Raw genomic sequence first — 20,667 nt, 5'->3', positions numbered from 1 at the left:
TGAATGTGAACACTAACTGCACCCCAGGCCTCCTCACCTTCTCACCCTCCAACCTACATCATCCCTTTTCTAACACACTTACAGCTGAATGTATCTCCACAAAATCTAGTGAAACATCATCTCAGAAGAGTGGAGCTCATTATACCAACAAATGGAGACTTAATATGGAATGGTGCCTTCAAAAAGCACATCTTATGCTCAGGTGTGCAAAAACATGTCCATGTAGTGTAAAGCACCATTTATTTAATATCAAACGCCTATAAAATCCATACAGCACTGAACATCTCACTCACACAACATTTACATGACCCTTGGCAGGGTAATAATGATGTTTTTAATGTGAAGGTTTTATACATTTAGACGTATATGGAGTTCATTCTGGTAATATTCTTATTCAGAGCAAAAACGCTGCTTAGGAAAGTTTGAGATCCTAAAAATAATAAATATATATGACAACACGTTTTATTTTCCTCCTACATTTTAATCCTCATTATTTTACATTTATTTTCAAGCCTTTCCAGGCTGAAATTCGAGGACTTTCAGGAAGGGGGGGAACCCTGATCAGTCCAGGAACATCGGAGAGAAATTTGTCAAACATTTCGTAGGTCTGCTGCACTAATACAGCTTTATATCTCTTTCATATCCCTCTCACATCCCTCTCACATCCCTCTCACGTCCCGCTCACGTCCCGCTCACGTCCCGCTCACGTCCCGCTCACGTCCCGCTCACGTCCCGCTCACGTCCCTCTCACGTCCCTCTCACGTCCCTCTCACGTCCCTCTCATGTCCCTCTCACGTCCCGCTCACGTCTCTCTCACGTCCCTCTCATATTCCGCTCACATCCCTCTCATATTCCGCTCACATCCCTCTCATATTCCGCTCACATCCCTCTCATATTCCGCTCACATCCCTCTCATATTCCGCTCACATCCCTCTAATATTCCGCTCACATCCCTCTCACATCTCTTTCATATCCAGCTCATATCCCGCTCACATCTCTCTCATATCCCGCTCACATCCCTCTCACATCTCTCACACATCTCTCTCACATCCCTCTCATATTCCGCTCACATCCCTCTCATATTCCGCTCACATCCCTCTCATATTCCGCTCACATCCCTCTCATATTCCGCTCACATCCCTCTCATATTCCGCTCACATCCCTCTCACATCTCTTTCATATCCAGCTCATATCCCGCTCACATCTCTCTCATATCCCGCTCACATCCCTCTCACATCTCTCTCACATCCCTCTCATATTCCGCTCACATCCCTCTCACATCTCTTTCATATCCAGCTCATATTCCGCTCACATCTCTCTCATATCCCGCTCACATCTCTCTCATATCCCGCTCACAGCCCTCTCATATCCCGCTCATATCCCACTCACATCTCTCTCATATCCCGCTCACATCTCTCTCATATCCCGCTCACAGCCCTCTCATATCCCGCTCATATCCCACTCACATCTCTCTCATATCCCACTCACATCTCTCTCATATCCCGCTCATATCTCTGTCTCTCTTTCACATCTCTGTCTCTCTTTCACATCTCTGTCTCTCTTTCACATCTCTTTCTCTCTCACATCTCTCTCTCACATCTCTCTCTCACATCTCTCTCTCACATCTCTCTCTCACATCTCTCTCTCACATCTCTTTCTCACATCTTTTTCTCACATCTTTTTCTCACATCTCTCTCTCACATCTCTCTCCTTCATTCTCTCACAATCACAACTGCAGGGTTTTATATAATTAATACTTCCACTCTAAATGTCTGTGATGGGACCACTGTGTATTTTTTGTGGGTTTTATTTAAAGTGCAGGCTCAGGAACCAGAGAAGCTGTAATTAGTGTCGTGGTGATGTTCATATCGCAGGCTCTCTCCAGTCAACATGTCAAGCTGAAGGTCACGATAATTTGTTACCGAAAATCACAAAAGAGCCTCAAAATAGAAGCAAAAAGCTATAAATTGTGAGCAGCTGCCACACACACACACACACACACACACACACACACACACACACACACACACACACACACACACACACACACACACACACACACACACACAAATGAAAGCAAACATCTACTGCTAAATCCATGTCTCTGTTGATATTACATCATATGGACTGAAGTTTGTGGACACCTGGTCGTAAGTATGCACATTTCGATCATCGCATTTCACATTTAGTCTCAAATTGTTCTTTTTTTTTCCCCCTCCACTATTCGGAGATGATGTTCCACTACATTTTGGAGTGCACTTGTGGACATTTGTGTTCATCAGCCACAATGGTGTTAGTGAAGTCAGGTCCTGATGAAGGTGAGGTGAAGAAAACCAAGCTGAATAACCGATCGGAGTTTTAGTTCTCGCTAATGAACTAAATGCAGAATCGGCCAAAAACGTTCCAACTAGGACCAACTGTGCAGAACACACCGAAAAACTAAAGCTCACCAACTCTTATAAACCCCCAAGAGAACAACATTCAGAGAGAGAACGAGAAGAACATTTGGAGAGAGAACGAGAAGAACGTTTGGAGGGAGATAAAACACGAGAAGAACATTTGGCTGGGCGAGAACGAGAATACCTTTGGAGAGAGAGAATGAGAAGAACGTTTGGAGAGAAAACACGAGGAACTGTTCGATTTAGAAATTAACGAAGGGGAAAAAAACTCCATCACATGTATCAGACATCTGCTTTCTAAACATCGACATCAGCAGAGAAACACCCGCATCTGTCAACCTCTAGTTTAGAGCATCACCCATGATACATTGACTCTGGAGCACAGTGGGTTAAGGATCTTACTCAAGGACATGATATTGACAGATTGATGGTGCTCGGGCTTGAACTTATGACCTTCAGCTGATGTTTTACTGCACCATGAGGGCAATTCTAAACCCCTATCCTGCCATGATCCATTCTGAGGCCCTGATGGAGCTCAGAAGGAAACACGAACACTCAAAGATGGATTTAGATTAAAAACTTCCAGGAACACTCAAGAATCCTTAAGAATGATGGAACTATAATGAATAAATCATCCAGACCAGGTTGAAGTTTCCTTTTTTGAGTCTGGTTCCTCATAAGGTTTCTCTCATGAAGTCTTATGGAGATTTTCCTTCACCAACAGAAAGACCTGTTGGTCTTGGTGTCATATTCTCAGAAGATGAGATCCAACGTGGCCCTGAGGGAGACTCGAGTCTACTGACCTGGTGTGGGTAATTTTTTGTGTCCTTGGAACTTCGTCTGCGGCCCTTTTGATGTATCGCCGTTTGGCTGAAACCTCCGCAGAGTAATTACCTCTTCGTCACCAGCAGGGGCATGATGATCCCGGACGTGATTACACCCATGCTTTATTTGTTTACGCACGTGATTGACACACAATTTATGTCCTCCGATCATCTCATTAATGCTGCGTTTCCTTAGAAAGCTACACTCGAGAACGGATAGGAGAAGAAACGGAGGGGCTTCGATACGTCCTGTTGTTTCTATATGTGGATTATTAGTTCAGGGGGCTGCTGTTTGCATCGATATCGCGTGTGATTTTTAAGAAATTAGAGCTGCGTCCTGCAGTGTGTAGCACAACATCCATCCGTGTTCCAGGAAGTGTGGAGGCCACCGTGGTACATCTACTGCATTAAAGCGCTTCAACTCAAACATTACATTTAATGTTTCTGAATGTCCAACATTATACACACCACCAACAAACACCTAAATACAAGATTGCTATGCGAATCTGAACATCCAAGTCCACTTCGAGTCTCCATTTGCTCTTATAATGAGCTCCACTCTTCTGGGAAGATGTTCCACTAGATTTTGTGGAGATTTGGGAAGAAGATTCATTCAGCCGCAAGGGTGTTAATGAAGTCAGACAGTGATGTGAGAAAGTGAGGAGGCCTGGGGTGCAGTCAGCGTTCACAAAGGTGTTTAAAAGGGCTGGAGCTCTATAGCCAGAGATCTTCCACATCTTCATGGAGCTGGCTTTATGCACAGGAGCATCTTCAAGCTGGAACAGTTTCGGATCTTGTAGTTCAAGTGAAAGCTACATTTCATGCTCCTGCGTCCAAAGAGGTCCTACACAATGGTGGGTCTCCAACTTTGTGGGAACAGTTTCGAGAAGAACTACATAAAGATGGAAACGTCCGGTGTCCTGAAACTTTAGTTCATAAAGTGAACATCGCTGTGATAATCACCACTTTACCTCCAGCAGATCTTCTCTTCGCCATACACTTGTATCTGTTCACTGCGTCAAGAAAACCGTCTCCTTCATGACTGTTCTTCAATGAGCAAAGCCACGAGCCCAAACCCTGCCGGGATAAAGCGTCTTCTCACATAAAGGGAACGTGAGAGAACGTGTTGAAGTTCGAAAAACTTATTCAGCAGATGTTTAAAAAAAAAATAAAAAAAATAATCAGGTGTCCCAATACTTTTGCCAATAAAGTTTAAGAGTAATAAACATCCTCTTTTCTTCCTTCACTAATAAGATACTGATGCAAAAAAACAACAACCTTAAACTTCCTGCTTTACTTTTGATTATTATAAAGAGCTGATACTGGAGACTCCTTCCAAAAATTCCTTCCATTAACACTTTCACACATTTTTTTACAAGTCCCTAGTGATTAACTGGTCACAAGTTCAAATCCCAGCACCACAACGCTGCCACTGCTGGACCCTTGAGCAAGTCGTAAGTCGTTTTGGATAAAAGTGTAAATGCTGTAAATATAAATTCAAATGACAAAAGTGTCCTCTAAAAAAACATAACACACTCCATTATGCAGACCAATCAGAATCCAGCATTATAAATGAATATATAAATATTAGTCTTTTACTAAACAGCCAACAGAAGAAGCAGGTTGAAACCGTGAGAAGGTCCAACCTTCACAAGCACTCAGATGAATACAGAGAGGGAGGAAGACGTAGAATTGGGAACCTGGTTGTGATTAATGAGAGTTCCAGGGTTGCTACATTAATCCTGTTAGTGTGACACTCACTCAGCAGAACCACGAGGAACCGTGGTTCCTCGTGATAAGGAAGCTCTCTGATCCATTCAGGGAATAAAAAAACAAAAACAAAAAAAAAACAAGGTGACGGGTGGAGAAGAGCTGACACCTGAAATTGAGGAGGGATGTTTTATAATGCCAGCCTTCACCTTTGACCTCAGTGTGAGGCCACTTACTGAGAATAAACAAGGGGAAGAATGATGGAAGGGTTAACAACTGGACGGCTTGCGTTCCAAGGTATTTGGCAACCCGTTACAGGAGGCACGTATTGATGGAGAGATACGAGGCTACACAAGATCCTACACGCCTATTTTCCTCTTTATCTTACACCGTCGGGCTTTGAGATTAAAGACACATAATTGTGATTAGAAGTGTGTGAGGGGTGATATCGATATTTTGGGGGGATTTTATCGATAACGATAATTAGACAATATTTTGCTGTTATTGTGTCTTAAGGACCATGGACAGCTGCCTCCAAAACTGTTTGATATCCTATATATTCTGCACAGCAGTGACACAGATGCATCTTTTTCAAGAAGTTTTTATGGGCATTTAATTTTACTTTTATAAAGTGCGCGCACACACACACACACACACACACACACACACACACACACACACACACACACACACACACACACACACACACACACACACACACACACACACACATACCAAAGACACATTGTGTGTGTGTGTGGGTGTTCAGCATTGGGCCTGACTGTGCACGATTAAAGCCAATTAAACAGTGAATAATTGGTGAAGGTGCACTGCTCACGCTTAACGACGGCCATCATCAGAAATTCCATAAAAGTCTGATAGAAAGTAACGACCTGAAATCAGAGCCGAGTTACGACGTTTGGTGAGAGGGTCAGAATAACATACGAGAAAAAAAGTGACGGCCTGCGACTGCCTTCATCATCACATCCAGACTAGATGTCACAGGTGCTCCTCTGCTTCTCATATACACAGATCCAGGAAGTCGCTTGACAAGAATGACATCCAGACATATTGCCCACTTTTACAGAACAGGCAGCTCGCACCTCCTTTCACGCCGCCGATGAGTTTAACACGAGCCGTTAGGGAGCAGTTCCACATCACATCTGCCGCCTGCCTCGGAAAAGCCGAAAGCCAGAAAGCTGTGAAAGTGATTGTGGCACAGGATGAAATGAAATTTGGAAGGGGGAGGGGGGATTGACGGGAAGAATCGCTCGCGCAATATGACGAGATACGCTAGGATGATCAGAACACGCTTTGCTGCTTTTATATTGTCCGAATGTCCACGCTGACCACATCTACGGCTCACGTGGGACGTGGCCACGGCTCATATGTTCTCTTCTACGCAACACAGCTTATACGTAAGCGATAATCCAGGGCTGGGTGAGCGTTTAAGGATGCATGTGCAAGATGTGGCGTATCATTCATTCATATTGATTGAAATGTTGGATTTATGGAGATAATGGAGAATCCGTAGTGAGGTGCACGGTGGGCCCATGGTTCACCATGGTGGACTCCATACAGACACATCAGAGAAACTAATTCTTAAACCTTTCCTTTTAATCCACACTACTTAAGCAGCAGGCCTCCTAGTGAGGATCAGACAGACGGGTTGCCAGATGCTCTCTGCAGGAGAGGAACGTTAGTGCGCTGGATCTCCCGTACGCACTACAGGCCACCGCTGTGCCGCCGTTACTGCCTTGTTAACGTTGCTAACGCGGTTTGACAGCAGCACAGGGTGCAAAACTGCTCAAATTCATAGCTTTCAGTTTGACTCGCAGCTGTGAAAAGGCCTTTGAGGGGCAGCAGAAACGCCCGACTTGGGAAGGTTTTATAAAGCAGTGTGTAGGCCATTTGTCCTCCTGAGTAGCCATAAAGATCATCAATGTGACCTGAAGAACATCAATATTACCTTTATTAAATCAATCATTACATATTAACCAGAGTCTAGAGGCTCTAGAACACTAATCAGAAGAACTTGTAAGAAGGAGAACAGGAGAGAAGATGTGATCAGACTCCCTCACCACCACACCCACACATGGAGGTGGAAGTTTAATGGTTTGGGGTTGTTCTGGAGCAGGGAAGGTTCTGGAAAAGAAAGGAATCCTGAACCAACATGGCTCCTATTCCATACTTTAACACCATGCAGTTCCGTCTGGACTGATCTCTATCATGGAACGACCTGCACAATCACTGCACATAACTCCTATTGAACTGATCTGGGATGAACTGGATCACGGGAAAGAAAGAAATCTCCAACTAGTGAAGAACATTTTTGGCGAGTTTCACAAAGAATTTCTGTAAAAATTAAAACGTTTTAATGAGATTTTTTCTGGTTTTGTTTCCTCAGGCGTTTGTGTTCTGAGATCTCAGAGAGTCTTCTGCCTGATTAATTAATAAGTTTAGCATTAATCAGCTAATTACAGGAAGTAAATAACGTCAGATCAGACACCCTCGAGCAGGAAGAAATACAAGCTGTGATTAAGCTGTTGCTGCCGTCATTTTTCCTTCATCAGATCCAGAAATCTGAGATCTTTCACTCGGAGCTGTACAGAGCGTACAACCAGGAGCGATAGAGTTTCTCCACTCGGGAATTTATTAGCGTCTGGGGAGGGGAAGTCACCTCCAGGTCAGATCTTTCACTCTATTATTTTTTTTTTGAACATCAACTCTGAAAGGTCCAGAAGGTTACATTTAGACTAAAAGGGATAGAATCAATAGCGGACAGGACTGTAGTGAGGGACGTGTGACGACACTCACCACGTGGTTCCTGGTGCGGTGGTAGGGCTGGACGATGGGCAGTCCTAGAGGGGTCACCCACTCCACCGTGCTGCCTGACTTAGCGATTAGCCGCGCACTCTCCGTTAGCCAGTCCTGCAAATAAACACAAGGTCACCTCAGGTACAGTCGTAAAAACCAGCATAGTCACAATAACTGCAACCAAATATAAACTAGTGCTACAGAAATGTTCATGATCTCCTGCTTTTTTTAAAAGTCCAGGACGTCTCTGGATGCAGTAGCTTTATATCGGGATATTTTGGGAAGGAGTCTCCATTCTCAGGTCTTGGTAATAGTAAGAGGTAAAGCTGGAACTTCAGGAGTCTTTTGGCCTCATTAGGAGAGAAAAGAGGATGTTTATTGCTGTTAGGCTACGTATCTAAAAGTATTGGCACACCAGACTTTTCCAACCGTATGTGGTTCTTCCACAAACTGTTCACACAAACTTTTGGAGGTACACAATTAAATAAAATGTCTTTGGCTGCATGAGCATGAAATTTTCCAAAGCCAGCTTCATGAAGATCTGCTTTCCATGGGCTGGATTTCAGTGCTTCTGCAGGTTTCACCAAGTCAAATTTAAGACTTTTGATCTTTGACTTTTGGGTTTTGATCTCTTTTGTAGTCGTTACACAGCGAATCATATACGGACCAGCGAAAGAGACGAACAAAAAACTAAACAAAAACATTAAAGTGCTGTGGGAGAATTTCATTGAGCATTAGAGGCCATGTTACATGGAGATCTGAAAACTAAGATCTGTTGATGATTTAAAGACCTAAAACTCCATGCACAAATCTAAAAGAACATCTTTCCAGAAGATTGGAGCTCATTATAAGAGCAAAATAGGGAGTAGCTGTGGAATGGGATTTTCAAAAAGGATATACCAACCTAATGGTAACATTTTTGGGAAATAGAGCAATGTTTCAGTAAACGTCCACATTTGAGAGTAAATGAAAAAGATTTTCACCAACAGGAATGAGTTTAATACCATAAGAATAAGATCTCGGCTTCCTGGAGGTTATCTAGCGTAGTTTATAACACAACCGAGTTCAACTGTCTGAGATTAGTGACCTCAGCAAAACAACAGAAGCTCACCAGACTACTGGTCTTCTCTCTCACGCAACTGTGTTTCTAAGTATGGCTGAGGAATGGAGATAAAATAGGTGACCAGGTGTTGCTGAGCCCCATTTAAATAAACCTGCTGATTCAGAGCAGAAGCTGGAGAAGGTTCCCAAAAGGGTTTCCTCCAGAGAACGGCAAAGATATAAATTCCTCGTTTTTTCCATGTATAAAAGCAGTTTAGTCCCCATGCTAGCCGATCCAGACACCCCCCCCACCCCCCCTCCTGATTTAATGCCCCAGTTATTTTCCCCTCAACACACGCAGCCAGGTGTGGAAGATCAGAGCCAAGATGTACCACCTTCCTCATCACCATTTCTCCTTTCTCTCCTTCTCCTTGTTGTTTTTTTTTCCTGACCCATTTTAATAAGAATGTGGGCTAGGAGGTATTTTTCAGAGCGTCTGGGCCCCGTCTGGGTTTCTCCAGCAGGCAGGTGCACGAGCTCAGCAGCGCTACTGCATTACGAAGCTTAACGCATGAAGGAATCTGAACGATTCATTAAAATAACAGTGATTATTTGACAAGTGCATTATTTGCATTATTTAACAGCTAAAAGGAGAAAATTCTGACAATTCCGCGTATCGAGGGAGTGAATGAAGGAAGGGGGAAAGGAAGGAATTTATTTCTGAATAAATAAACTGGAAAAAAAATAAGAATCTTGTGTGTTTCTTAAATGCAGATGTTTGTTAAAGTACGCTTGAATAAATATTAAATGTAAAAAAACACACACACACACACACTTAATCGATTATTCAATTAAAAAAATAAAAATAAAAAAAAAAAAAAAATATATATATATATATATATATAAAATAATACAAATAATAAGTGCATTATTTGGATTTATTCTATTTTATTTTTATATAATTTCTTTTTTATTTAATCCAAGGAAACCTTTTATTTCAAATGTAAATTTTATTTATTTATTTTTGTAACTGTTCGCAAATGCTGATAATAATAAAAAAAAACGGTGTTATTTAAAAAAAAAAAAAAAAAAAAAAAAAAAAGATTTTTGCATTTCTTCCCAACAACTATATGGAAATCGAACCGAACCGAAGTGGGATTTAAAAACCGAGCTACGTACCAATCTGAAAATGTAAAGGTTCGCGTCTACGAGGTCGGGGGTTTAAACCCCGAGATCGCCAATCTGCCACACTTAGGGCCCTTGAGCAAGGCCCTTAACCTTTTGTGCTCTAGGGGGCGCTGTATCATTGCCCACCCTGCGCTTTGACTCAAACATCGCTGGGAAATGCGAAGAAAGAATTTCATAATGCTGTAAAAATACATGTGACACATCTACAGTCTCTTTACTGTTGGAACCAGGGTTCAAGCTCTCGAGTGTTAAACATCTACAGTGTGAAGGAGATTATTGGTGCCTCAGGTGAAAATATGGGACGTCCTGTTGGATTGTGTGGAGTGTGATGAAGTGTACCTGGATCTCTCTCGTCCCGGTGAACATTTCCTTCAAGCTGCTGAAGACCTGATGCACGAGGTAGTGTGAGGCGTCCCAGATATACTCCTGCAGACAAAACGTTTCAGAGTGAGGTCTTTCCCTAGAGGACGCATTACCTGCTGCTACCCGGGACGTCCTGGCAACCTCGCAAAGGTGCTGAGTCCTGATTCCTTTTATACACACACACACACACCTGCATTCATAACCACACACTCTAATCACACACACTCTAATCACACACACACACACACACACACACACACACACACACACACACACACACACACACACACACACACACACACACACACACACACACACTCTAATCACACACACACTGGTTTCTCGCTGACTCCCTCAAGGTGATAATTACATGCTATTTTGCTGCTGATCTCGAGTCAATCTCTTGTTTGTCCACAGATGAAAACAACTTGAAAAACAGCTCTGAGACGAAGAAAAGAAGAATGAAATGATTTCGGAGTCTTCTGTGTTACACACCACCACTTTCTTCTCAAACTTTCTGCCAAACAATGGATGAGTTTTGACTTCCAGATGCACTTCCACATGTATTGGGACACCCGGCACCCATAAGTGGTCCTCATCTAAACAGCAAACCCAAAACTTTAGATGCAGGAGCATGGAATTAATCCCTATTGGTTGGAATATGTGGAAGATCTCCTGCTACAGAGCTCCAGTCCTACTAAAAATTATGAATGTGAACACTGCATTCCAGGTCTCCTTACTTTCTCACCTTCACCCTTGTTGCTGAATGAATCCCCACAGAATCTGGTGGAACATCATCTCAGAAGAATGGAGCTCATTATAACAGAGGGACTAAATGTGGAATGGGATGTTCAAAAAGTGCTCAGGTGTCCACTAAATTTTGTGTGTAGTGTGCAGCTCTGAATCCTAAATAAACAGATGAAATCACTGCTACTTGTCCCGTCTTCTCCCACTCCCCCTTTCCTACCTTGGGGAAGTCATCGATCTCCTTGAGGCGCTTTTCAATCTGCAGCCGTCCACCGAAGCGCGTGACCCCGTAGACCACAGTCATCACCGTTTGCTTCACCACCTTTCTGCTGATGAAGCCCTCCAGCACCTGGGCGATCTTCATGCCTTTAGCGGCGTCTCGGGCTCGAAACTCCTCCACCTGGAACACACACACAGCAGGGAAAAGGTCTTGGGTACCTGCTTCATCTGATTCTCCTGATCGACGATCAATCGGATGACGGAGAACACCGTCTCCTACCACCTTCACGCTCCACAGCTAGTGCTTTCACCCTGAGCTAGGATCGATCATGAACATCAAACAGCTCAACATGATTAGTTCTTATGGACTTGTGGAGAAAATGATAACAATAGTGGACACTAACGGACCAACAAAAGGCTCAAAGCTGCTCCTTTTTCTTCAGGAACATGGAGGTCATATCCAGGGCCATGTTCTATAAAATGACATACTGCTGCTTTAAACAAGTCCAAAGACACTGAGGTTGTGTTCCAAACCCAGACTCAAGACTTTCCCCAAGACGCCCAGCCATCATGTTTAAATCTGCAAGGAGGTTTGATGTTTCTGGCCAGAAGTGGACAGAGTTTTACTCAGGGTTCACACTCACACTCCCGGCACAGACGAAATCAATACGGCAGGCCATTAAAACTTTGCAGTCTTGTTGGAACACAAGCCTTTCGTGTCACCTCTCACTTTTCTAAACCTCAGACTTCGGTATCTCTTGTTAAAAACAAGACCCCCCCCCCCCCCACACACACACACACACACACACAAACACACACACTTACTAAAGTGATAAAAAGAAAGACAAAGATCTAAGCCTGGTTCCGGCTCTGGAGGTTTCATAGGAAGCTTTCTGGCTGTTAATGCTCACTCACCTGTTGAGCCACACCACTGTAGACATCCTGCGGCTCATCACACGGCATTAAGTTCACTGACGTTGCACCGATCACGTCGCGACCCAGAGCGGCGTAATGCTGGAGGCCATTACAGGAGCCGTCCTGGATGAATCAGGAAATGGTGAGCAATATGACCCTCGTTTAGTATATAATTAATAACAATCCAAATGATTCCTATCATTTTATCATCAAGCAAAATGAACACACAGATAGAATGATACACTTAAAAGTGTGAAATGTTGCTCTCTCTGGTAGAAAAGGGTATTGCAGGCTACTCGAGTCTACTTGTAACTCTTCTCGCACAAATGACAGGAATATGAATGCAGAAAAAATTCATCCCAAACTACACAATGTACACTGAATGAACTGCCCCAATATTATTCAAATACTGGTTTGGGATGCGATCTAAGAACTTGAGATGCGGCTTTTGCATTTAAGGTGTTTGGTAGACGCTCTTGTGACTTACATTGATCTAATTCACACACCTGAGCAACTATGGGGTTAAGAGCCTTGCTCAGGGGCCTAGGAGAAGCAGGTTGGTGTGTGTGGGATTTGAACTGATGACCATCAGATCCAAAGTCCAATGCCTTAACCACTAAAATGCCACCTTCCTAGTAGTGGCAGCCCAGTAGTCAAGATGTTTGCCTACTGATCAAAAGGTTGTGAGGTAAAATCCAAGCCCTTAAGCAAGGCCCTTAACCCCTAACTGCCCAGTGGTCGCTCTGGATAAGGGCTTCTGCAAAAATGCTTCTGACTTCTCTTCTACCAAACGTTGGGGTGTGGTGACAGCTCTGAAGCACCAGTTGTGGTTTTCTAATTAAGAAAGCGTCCTGTATAAAATTTTTACTGAACGACAGGAACGAATAGATAAATCAAATCGTAATAAACGATTAGTTGTTCTATAGTTCAGGAAGGAAATAAGGCACGTAATGATTTCTGTAATTCATCATGTTTTGTTTAAACAAGCAACCAGACTGTGATCTAAAATTCAGACTAAAAACGAATGAATTGAACGAGACCCATTCCAGTCACAGCGCTGCGCTGAAAGCCAGGAGAGAAACCACAGTGAGTTTTAATGGGGTGTCAAATCCAAATTAAAGTGACACAAAGTGCTGGTGGAGACGAGACGAGACGAGACGAGACGAGACGAGGTCAGGGTTGGTCTTTAAATGCCCAGTTTCCATCGCTTCTATTTCCACACACAAAATATAGAAAACACAGACATACCTGATGTACAGGGAAATGCGAGATGAACTGCGTGGGGTCATGTGACCTGGAGGCATTTGCTATTTCCATGCAGCATGCCAGAGTCTGCCAAGGCTCATCAGCATTCATCCACCACTTCCTCCCCTAAAAAAACAATGCAAGGCAGCTCTGTCACTCCGGGGACATGACACACATCCACATAAACATCAGACCTGCCAACCACGAAGAGGAGAAAATGCACAGCAAAGGCAGTGGTTAGGAGATAAAAAGCTAATTTTTACATACATTAAATATATTTATAGTAACTGCGAAGATACGCCATTTTTATTATATAGTCTCCATTTAATGTTATAACATGCTCCACTCTTCCGGGAGGGTGCTCCACTCTTCCGGGAGGGTGCTCCACTCTTCCGGGAGGGTGCTCCACTCTTCCGGGAGGGTGCTCCACTCTTCCGGGAGGGTGCTCCACTCTTCCGGGAAGGTGCTCCACTCTTCCGGGAAGGTGCTCCACTCTTCCGGGAAGGTGCTCCACTCTTCCGGGAAGGTGCTCCACTCAATTTTGTTATAAACCCATGTGATCTTACTATTGTAAAAATAACACTTGTAAAGTGATACTTGATCTTCGGAGGCGTCAGAACATTAACCGTAACTACTACTACTACTACTACTTCTTCGCCACAGCGGATCATCAGTCTCCGTTTCAAATTTTCCCTTCACTTGAATTAGGAGACCCAAACCAGTTCCAGCATGGCAATGACCCTGTGCATAAAGTCCGCTCGATGAAGATGCTTTTATGGGTTGGATTTGGTGGAAGATCTCCTGCTATAGAGCTCTCGAATTATGGCACCAACAGTGGTCTCTTTCTCACCAAGCTTCTTGCTGATGGTTTTGTAGCCCATTCCAGCCTTGTGCAGGTCTTCAATCTCGTCCCTTTGACAGCTCTTTGGTCTCCTCTATGGTGGTGGTGAGGTTTGAATAGAAGAGGTTGATTCTGTGACTGGTGTCTTTTATACACATAATGTGTTGATATTAGGAGAACCTTCCTAAAGGGACACATTTGGGTGTGTGGGATTCAGAATTCTTGCTAATTTGGTTCAGGATCAAACACTTACTTCACTCGATCAAAGAAAAATTTATTCTTTAATGTTTTTTATAGATTTTTTTTAGATTCTTTCTCTCTGTTAAAATAAACCCACCTTAATAATTTTAGACTGTTCATTTCTTTGTAAGGATTAAACTCAAGATTAGCAGGGGATCACATCAGTATTTTCCCCACTGTATTTACTTGACTATGTTTAAAACCTCTTGAAAACACACCATGATTTGGCTGATTAGTAACAGAAGATAAGCTAGCTAACAGACATGTTCAGATATCCTGTCATCTTCTAAAGCAAACCTGAGTTACATGAAACCTTCCAGTTCAGGGCAGGTATGATCTTAATTTTGTATAAAGTCATCACCTACTGTTAAAGGATTGTCTGCTGAGTCCAAGATGTCTTCCATGATGGTGTTGGCGTATTCCAGTCTCCCAGTAAGTGAGCTCCGTTTCTTCAAGCCTGTAAGGTTCACCAGATGGATCTTCAACCAATCCAAGCCTTTAGGACCCAATGGCTTCCCCTCAGCAAAGAGCAAGACGGCTCTGGTTACGTCACTTCCCAGGTGGTTGAAGTAGGGCGGGCACGGGTAAGTACGCCCTCGGAAATCCATGTTGTGAGGGAACCAAAAGACATCATCCCTTACGTGATTGGCGATGGACAGCTTGTAGAGCGCATCCATGCGCAGACTGTGCATCTCGGCCATCTTCTTCTTTGCTCTCGTAGCCTCGCGCTTTATGTGGGCTTTCTCGGCAGGGGTGTACGTCGGATCATGAGGGTTGAAGCGTGGAATTTCCGGTGCCTCGGAAACAGGTGGAGGAACGTCCAGCTTCTCACTACCTTTATCGTTGAAGATGGAAATGATGATGTCTAAGAGGGGTTTGTTGATCCTCCAGGCGCAGTTGCCCAGCTGAGTGAGGGAGTCCAGCACAGCATGAAGCTCCTCATCTGGGCGCTTCTCCAGCAGCAGCTGGTGCTGGATGGCGCCTTCGACTGAGCGCATGAGCTTGGTGGGAGTCAGGAGGTAAGCCCCACTCTTGGCTGATGTCCAGGGCACTGGTGGGCACAGCATGGGTATCACATACGAGTCAAAGGTCAGCTTGGTCTCCATGGCTTCTGACTGTAGTTGGGTGAGGATTGGGTGTGGTTTGATGAAACCAATCTAGAGTATCATTTGAGGAGAAGAAACCAGATGATCAGACATAGATCATTATCCTGACTTGCCAAGAAGAAAACACTTGACACACAGTTAGTTGGTGCCAAAAGGAAATTGGATGCTGCTGCAGAAGGCAAAGCAAGATAACACCAGCTGTGGTTTCTCCTGCTTTATCTTGGAGACACTGGACCATACAAATCTCCTCCCTGCTACAACGACTAATTTTATTTGCATCCATTATTGAGCATCAGCAAACGTGGCCATTAGACATTAAATCTTGGAAGCAGAGTACGAGGAAATGAGTGTGGTATTAAACCTAAAGATGAATGTCCTAATTTACTTTAATTGTACCAAAAAGCCCATGAATACAAAATGCTCTTTTGATGGTAAACAACATGGAGGATTGTCTGTGATTTGCTCAAACTCTTTGTGAGGGAAGCAAAATATCTCCTCCCTCACTTGGATAGTGATGGACAGCTTGTAACTCTGTGCATCTCGGACAGCTTCTTCTTTGCTCTCGTGCTTTATGTGCGTTTTCTCGCCGACTGTATATGCCTGTCGTGAGGGTTAAAGCGTGGGATATTGGGTGCCTCAGAAACAAGTGGAGGCACATCCAGGTTCTCACTACCTTAATCGTTAAGAGATGGAGATGTGGCAGGTAGGGGATTTGTATATTCCAGTGTCTCCAAGACAAAGAAGTCACTTCATCTAACAGAAAAGCAGCATTTGATGATGTGAGGATATGTTGATGTTTAGAGTTAGTAGAGAATGTAGTGTGAATGGAACCTGAGGAACAACAGCAACTTTCGGGTGCTTCCATTAGGGGATCATCGGTCTCCATACCCCCCCCTGTCCATTACATCTGCCTCTTTCACCCCAACCACCTGCAGGTCTTCCCTCACCACATCCATAAACCTCCTCCTTTGCCTTCCCTTTTCCTCCTCCCTGGTGGCTTCATCCTCAGCATTCTTCTACTGATATACCCCATGTTCCTCCTCTGAACATGTCCAAACCATCTCAATCTCGCCTCCCTCACCTTGTCTCAAAAACGTCCTACATGCACTGTCCTTCTAATAAACTCATTTCTAATCCTGTCCATCCTCATCACTCCCAATGAACATCTCAACATCTTCAGCTCTGCTACCTCCAGCTCCACCTCCTGTCTTTTACTCAAAGTCACTGTCTCTAAACCATACAACATCTCAGGTCTCACCACAGTCCTATAAACTTTCCCTTTCACTCTCACAGATACTCTTCTATCATAAATCACTCCTGCTATCACTCTTCTCCACCCACTCCACCCTGCCTGCACTCTTTTCTTCACTTCTCTAACACACTCTCCATTACTTTGCACTGTTGACCCCAGGTACCTGAACTCCTCCACCTTCTCCACCTCTTCTCCCTGCAACCGCACCCCTCCACTGCCCTCCCTCTCATTCACACACATGTACTCTGTCTTACTCCTACTGACTTTTATTCCCCTTCTCTCCAGCATGTACCTCCAACTCTCCAGGATCTTCTCAACCTGCTCACTACTCTCACCACAAATCACAATATCATCCACAAACATCATAGTTCAAGGAGATTCCCGTCTGACCTCGTCCGTCAACCTGTCCATCACCACTGCAAACAGGAAAGGGCTCAGAGCCGATCCTTGATGCAGTCCAACCTCCACCTTAAACCAGTCTGTCGTTCCTACTGCACACTTTACTACAGTCACACTGTCCTCATAGATGTCCTGCACCACCCTCACATACTTATCTGACACACCAGACTTCCTCATACAATACCACAACTCCTCTCTCCACCCTGTTGTACGATTTGGAACATCATCATTAATTCCTTGCATTTAATTAAGAAATTCAGTGTCTGGTGTTTGTGATGCTGCTTTTATTCAAGTGACCCAGGAGAAACTTGCTTTGCAGGTTTCAGCACTGCTCAACACAAGCTCTTCTGGAGCCCCAGTTGTCATTAGAGATGGAAGATTGTAATCTTTGTTCATAAAACAAGAAAAATCTGGGTTCTTCTACAGGAAGACAAACCTTCTACAAGCCTTCACAAGGGCTGTCAAAAATCAGCTGAAAACACTCGACAGAGCAGCATGCTGTGCGTTTTGTCTAAAAATAGCACTAAAAGCATACAGCTCCAGTCATTTCTCCTGACTAAAAAATAATTAGAAATCTTTATACAAATGTAGCAAAGTTTTCTTCTGGATTATTCTGAACCTGTGACCTACATCGTGTCTCACCACGACCCCGAGCTCCAGTCGAGATCTCCTTCCGGCTGCTCAAACCAGCACAGCAGCACAGGGAGGAATCCAATCTCTCACTCAATTCATCATCCCCCCCCCCCCCCCCCCCACACACACACACAGGTGTACCCCCCCTGGCCTGTAAATCACCAGGCCAATTAAGAGCTCAGTAAAAAAGGAATTAGTTTAGGAGCAATCGGTCTTCTTCGTCTGCCCTGTGTCCATTCTAGCAAGAAAAATGGTCCCATAATTCATACTGATGTATGCGGCTGTGAGCAGAATAAGCAAAATTATCTGGTAGTATAAAGGAAGAGGAGAAACTAAAGTCTGGTCCAAAAAATAAAGAAATGTAAAGGCTTTTTCATTAAGAACTGGCGTCATCACACCTGCAAATATAATGCGACCAAACAGGATGTAAAAAGACTACAATACTCTAGCAGGTATTCCACAACTGTTTTAGAGACGTGTGTGTGTTCAATCAATAAGAAATGTCTGAATTCAAGGATTTATCAACTTGTGGTTGGTCTGTTGGCTGGTCTTTTAGTCGGTTCGATTGTTAGCCTGGTGGTCACTCTGGTGGTTGCTTTTTTTTTTAGGTAAGTTTGATAGTTAGTCTGGTGTTTACTCTGGTGGATGTTCTGGTGGCTAGGCTGGTGGTTACTCGGGTGGTTGGTCTTTTAGTCCAGTTTGATGGTTAGTCTGGTGTTTATTCTGGTGGTCGGTCTGGTGGTTAATCTTTTAGTCGGTTAGGTGGTTAGTCTTGTGGTTGGTCTGGTGTTTACTCTGGTGGTTGCTTTTTTAGGTCAGTTTGATGGTTACTCTGGTGTTTACTCAGGTGGTTGTTCTGGTGGCTAGGCTGGTGGTTATTCGGGTGGTTGGTCTTTTAGGCCAGTTTGATGGTTTGTCTGGTGGTTGGTCTGGTGGTTAGTCTTTTAGGTCAGTTTGTTGGTTAGTCTGGTGGTTACTCCAGTGGTTGGTCTTTTAGATCAGTTTGTTGGTTAGTCTTATTGTTGGTCTGGTGGTTATACTGGTGGTTGCTTTTTTAGGTCAGTTTGATGGTTAGTCTGGTGGTTACTCTGGTGGTTGTTCTGGTGGTCACTCTGGTGGTTGGTCTGGTGGTTTAGTCTTTTAGATCAGTTTGTTCGTTAGTCTGGCGGTTACTCCAGTGGTTGGTCTTTTAGATCAGTGTTAGTGTTAAAACTGTTTTCACACTATCTCACACACATTCCTTTGTCCGTTCAGTGTCTATAAGGTATTTACGATGTTAGTCTGTAAGGTAAACAGAGAGTCTTATCTGGGCTGGTATATCCTCTTGTCTAAACAGGAAAACACTTTAGGTCAGCTTTCTCCCCAATATGTGTGTGCGTGTTCGTGTGTGTGTGTGTGGACTGTATCATCCTGTGTGTATAAATACGTGTCTGCCACCTGCAATAAACTGAAGAGGAACATTTTGCCACATTCTGTGTGCTGTGTATTTCTTCCCTGAATTCAGAAAGGCACTACGGAGCATCACAGGTCGTATGGAAAATCTCTCCAAGTTTCGTTTGGGCATGATAAAAATCTAACTATCAGTTTGTCGGTTAGTCTGGTGGTTGGTCTGGCGGTTACTCCAGTGGTTGGTCTTTTAGGTCAGTTTGTTTGTTAGTCTGGTGGTTGGTTTGGTGGCTGAAGTTTTGCCAAAAAAATAATCCAGTGTATAGAATCAGATTTTTTGTTAAAGTCAATCCTGTTCATTTATGTGAATTATTTGCCCAAAGACAGCTCTTAGAAAGACTTTACTCTGCTCTGTAGCCACTAAACCTGACAAACTAATCATTAAAGATGAAGCTCTGATCTGGTCTTTGTGTAAACAAGAAACTTGTAGCTGGACTTCACTCTGTGGACCAACAAATTAGAGTAAAAATTCATGAATTAATAAATAAAATAGACAAATAGATAAATCTAATTAAACACTTGCAAAAAAGGGATCAACACCAGACAGAGCTGCACATGTGATCAAACACTGACACCTGATCAGCTCCACAAACGTCATCTCGCATACACATGGTCATGAACCAGAGGCTTGGGATTACTCGCAGTGCTCTGCACAGTAGACACATGGAAATACAGAACCCACAGGAAGCTGCTCTGATTTACTCACTGATGCACGAGATTGAATCACAAAATATAACAACTGTTTTAAAGCATTTGATTTGTTCAATTACTCGTGGCCTCCTGAGATTGGAAAGGACTTGGATGGAGCTGCCAAGTTTCGCTCTGTTGATGCAAAGTCTTTATAATATTTAGAAATCGATCTATCGCTCTCTGATTCTGATGGTCCAAGGTGTCTCTGTAGAACATTCTAGACTGAATCTATGTTCCTAATTATTTATTGATTCCATTCCATGGCAGGAGGTATTCATGGGGAGCCACTGAGTTTTTGAGAAGTGCTAGAAAACTTTAGAACCTGAAGGAAGCTCACACAGATGCAGTGGAGACCAAAAATCCACACAGACAGAAACCTAATCCCATCATCAACCCTGCCTGATGCCTTCTCTAATTTCTACTCTTTGGTATTAATCCTCTGATCAGTGTAAATACTGGATTCTGATTAGCTAGAAGTTCATGTGTGAATAGTGGATTGTGATTGGCTGAAAGTTCAGGTATGAACAGTGAATTGTGATTGGCTGGAAGTTCAGGTGTCAATACTGGCTTGTGATTGGTCAGTAGAATTAAC

At 43.5% G+C, this 20,667-nt stretch overlaps 1 protein-coding gene across 3 annotated transcripts in view; it reads right to left on the bottom strand.

Moving 5' to 3' along the window:
* Positions 1-20,667, bottom strand: part of polrmt (polymerase (RNA) mitochondrial (DNA directed)) — a 42,950-nt gene that overhangs the window by 6,697 nt on the left and 15,586 nt on the right. For 2 of the 3 annotated variants that reach the window (XM_083559016.1, XM_083559017.1), the window contains 6 exons: positions 14,915-15,706; positions 13,472-13,594; positions 12,224-12,346; positions 11,310-11,489; positions 10,319-10,405; positions 7,751-7,864 (listed from right to left, as the gene is read on the bottom strand). In XM_083559016.1, the coding sequence (XP_083415142.1) occupies positions 7,751-7,864; positions 10,319-10,405; positions 11,310-11,489; positions 12,224-12,346; positions 13,472-13,594; positions 14,915-15,706 (1,419 nt within the window). Of the gene's footprint in view, positions 1-7,750; positions 7,865-10,079; positions 10,107-10,282; positions 10,406-11,309; positions 11,490-12,223; positions 12,347-13,471; positions 13,595-14,914; positions 15,707-20,667 lie in introns of those variants that run through there. The other variant, XM_083559018.1, reaches the window with a different exon arrangement.

This window comes from Silurus aristotelis (assembly GCF_946808225.1).
Source record: "Silurus aristotelis genome assembly, chromosome: 13".
Taxonomy (NCBI): Eukaryota; Metazoa; Chordata; class Actinopteri; order Siluriformes; family Siluridae; genus Silurus; species Silurus aristotelis.
The sequence above is the reverse complement of the archived record's forward strand: the minus strand, read 5'-3'. Positions and strand labels throughout refer to the sequence as shown.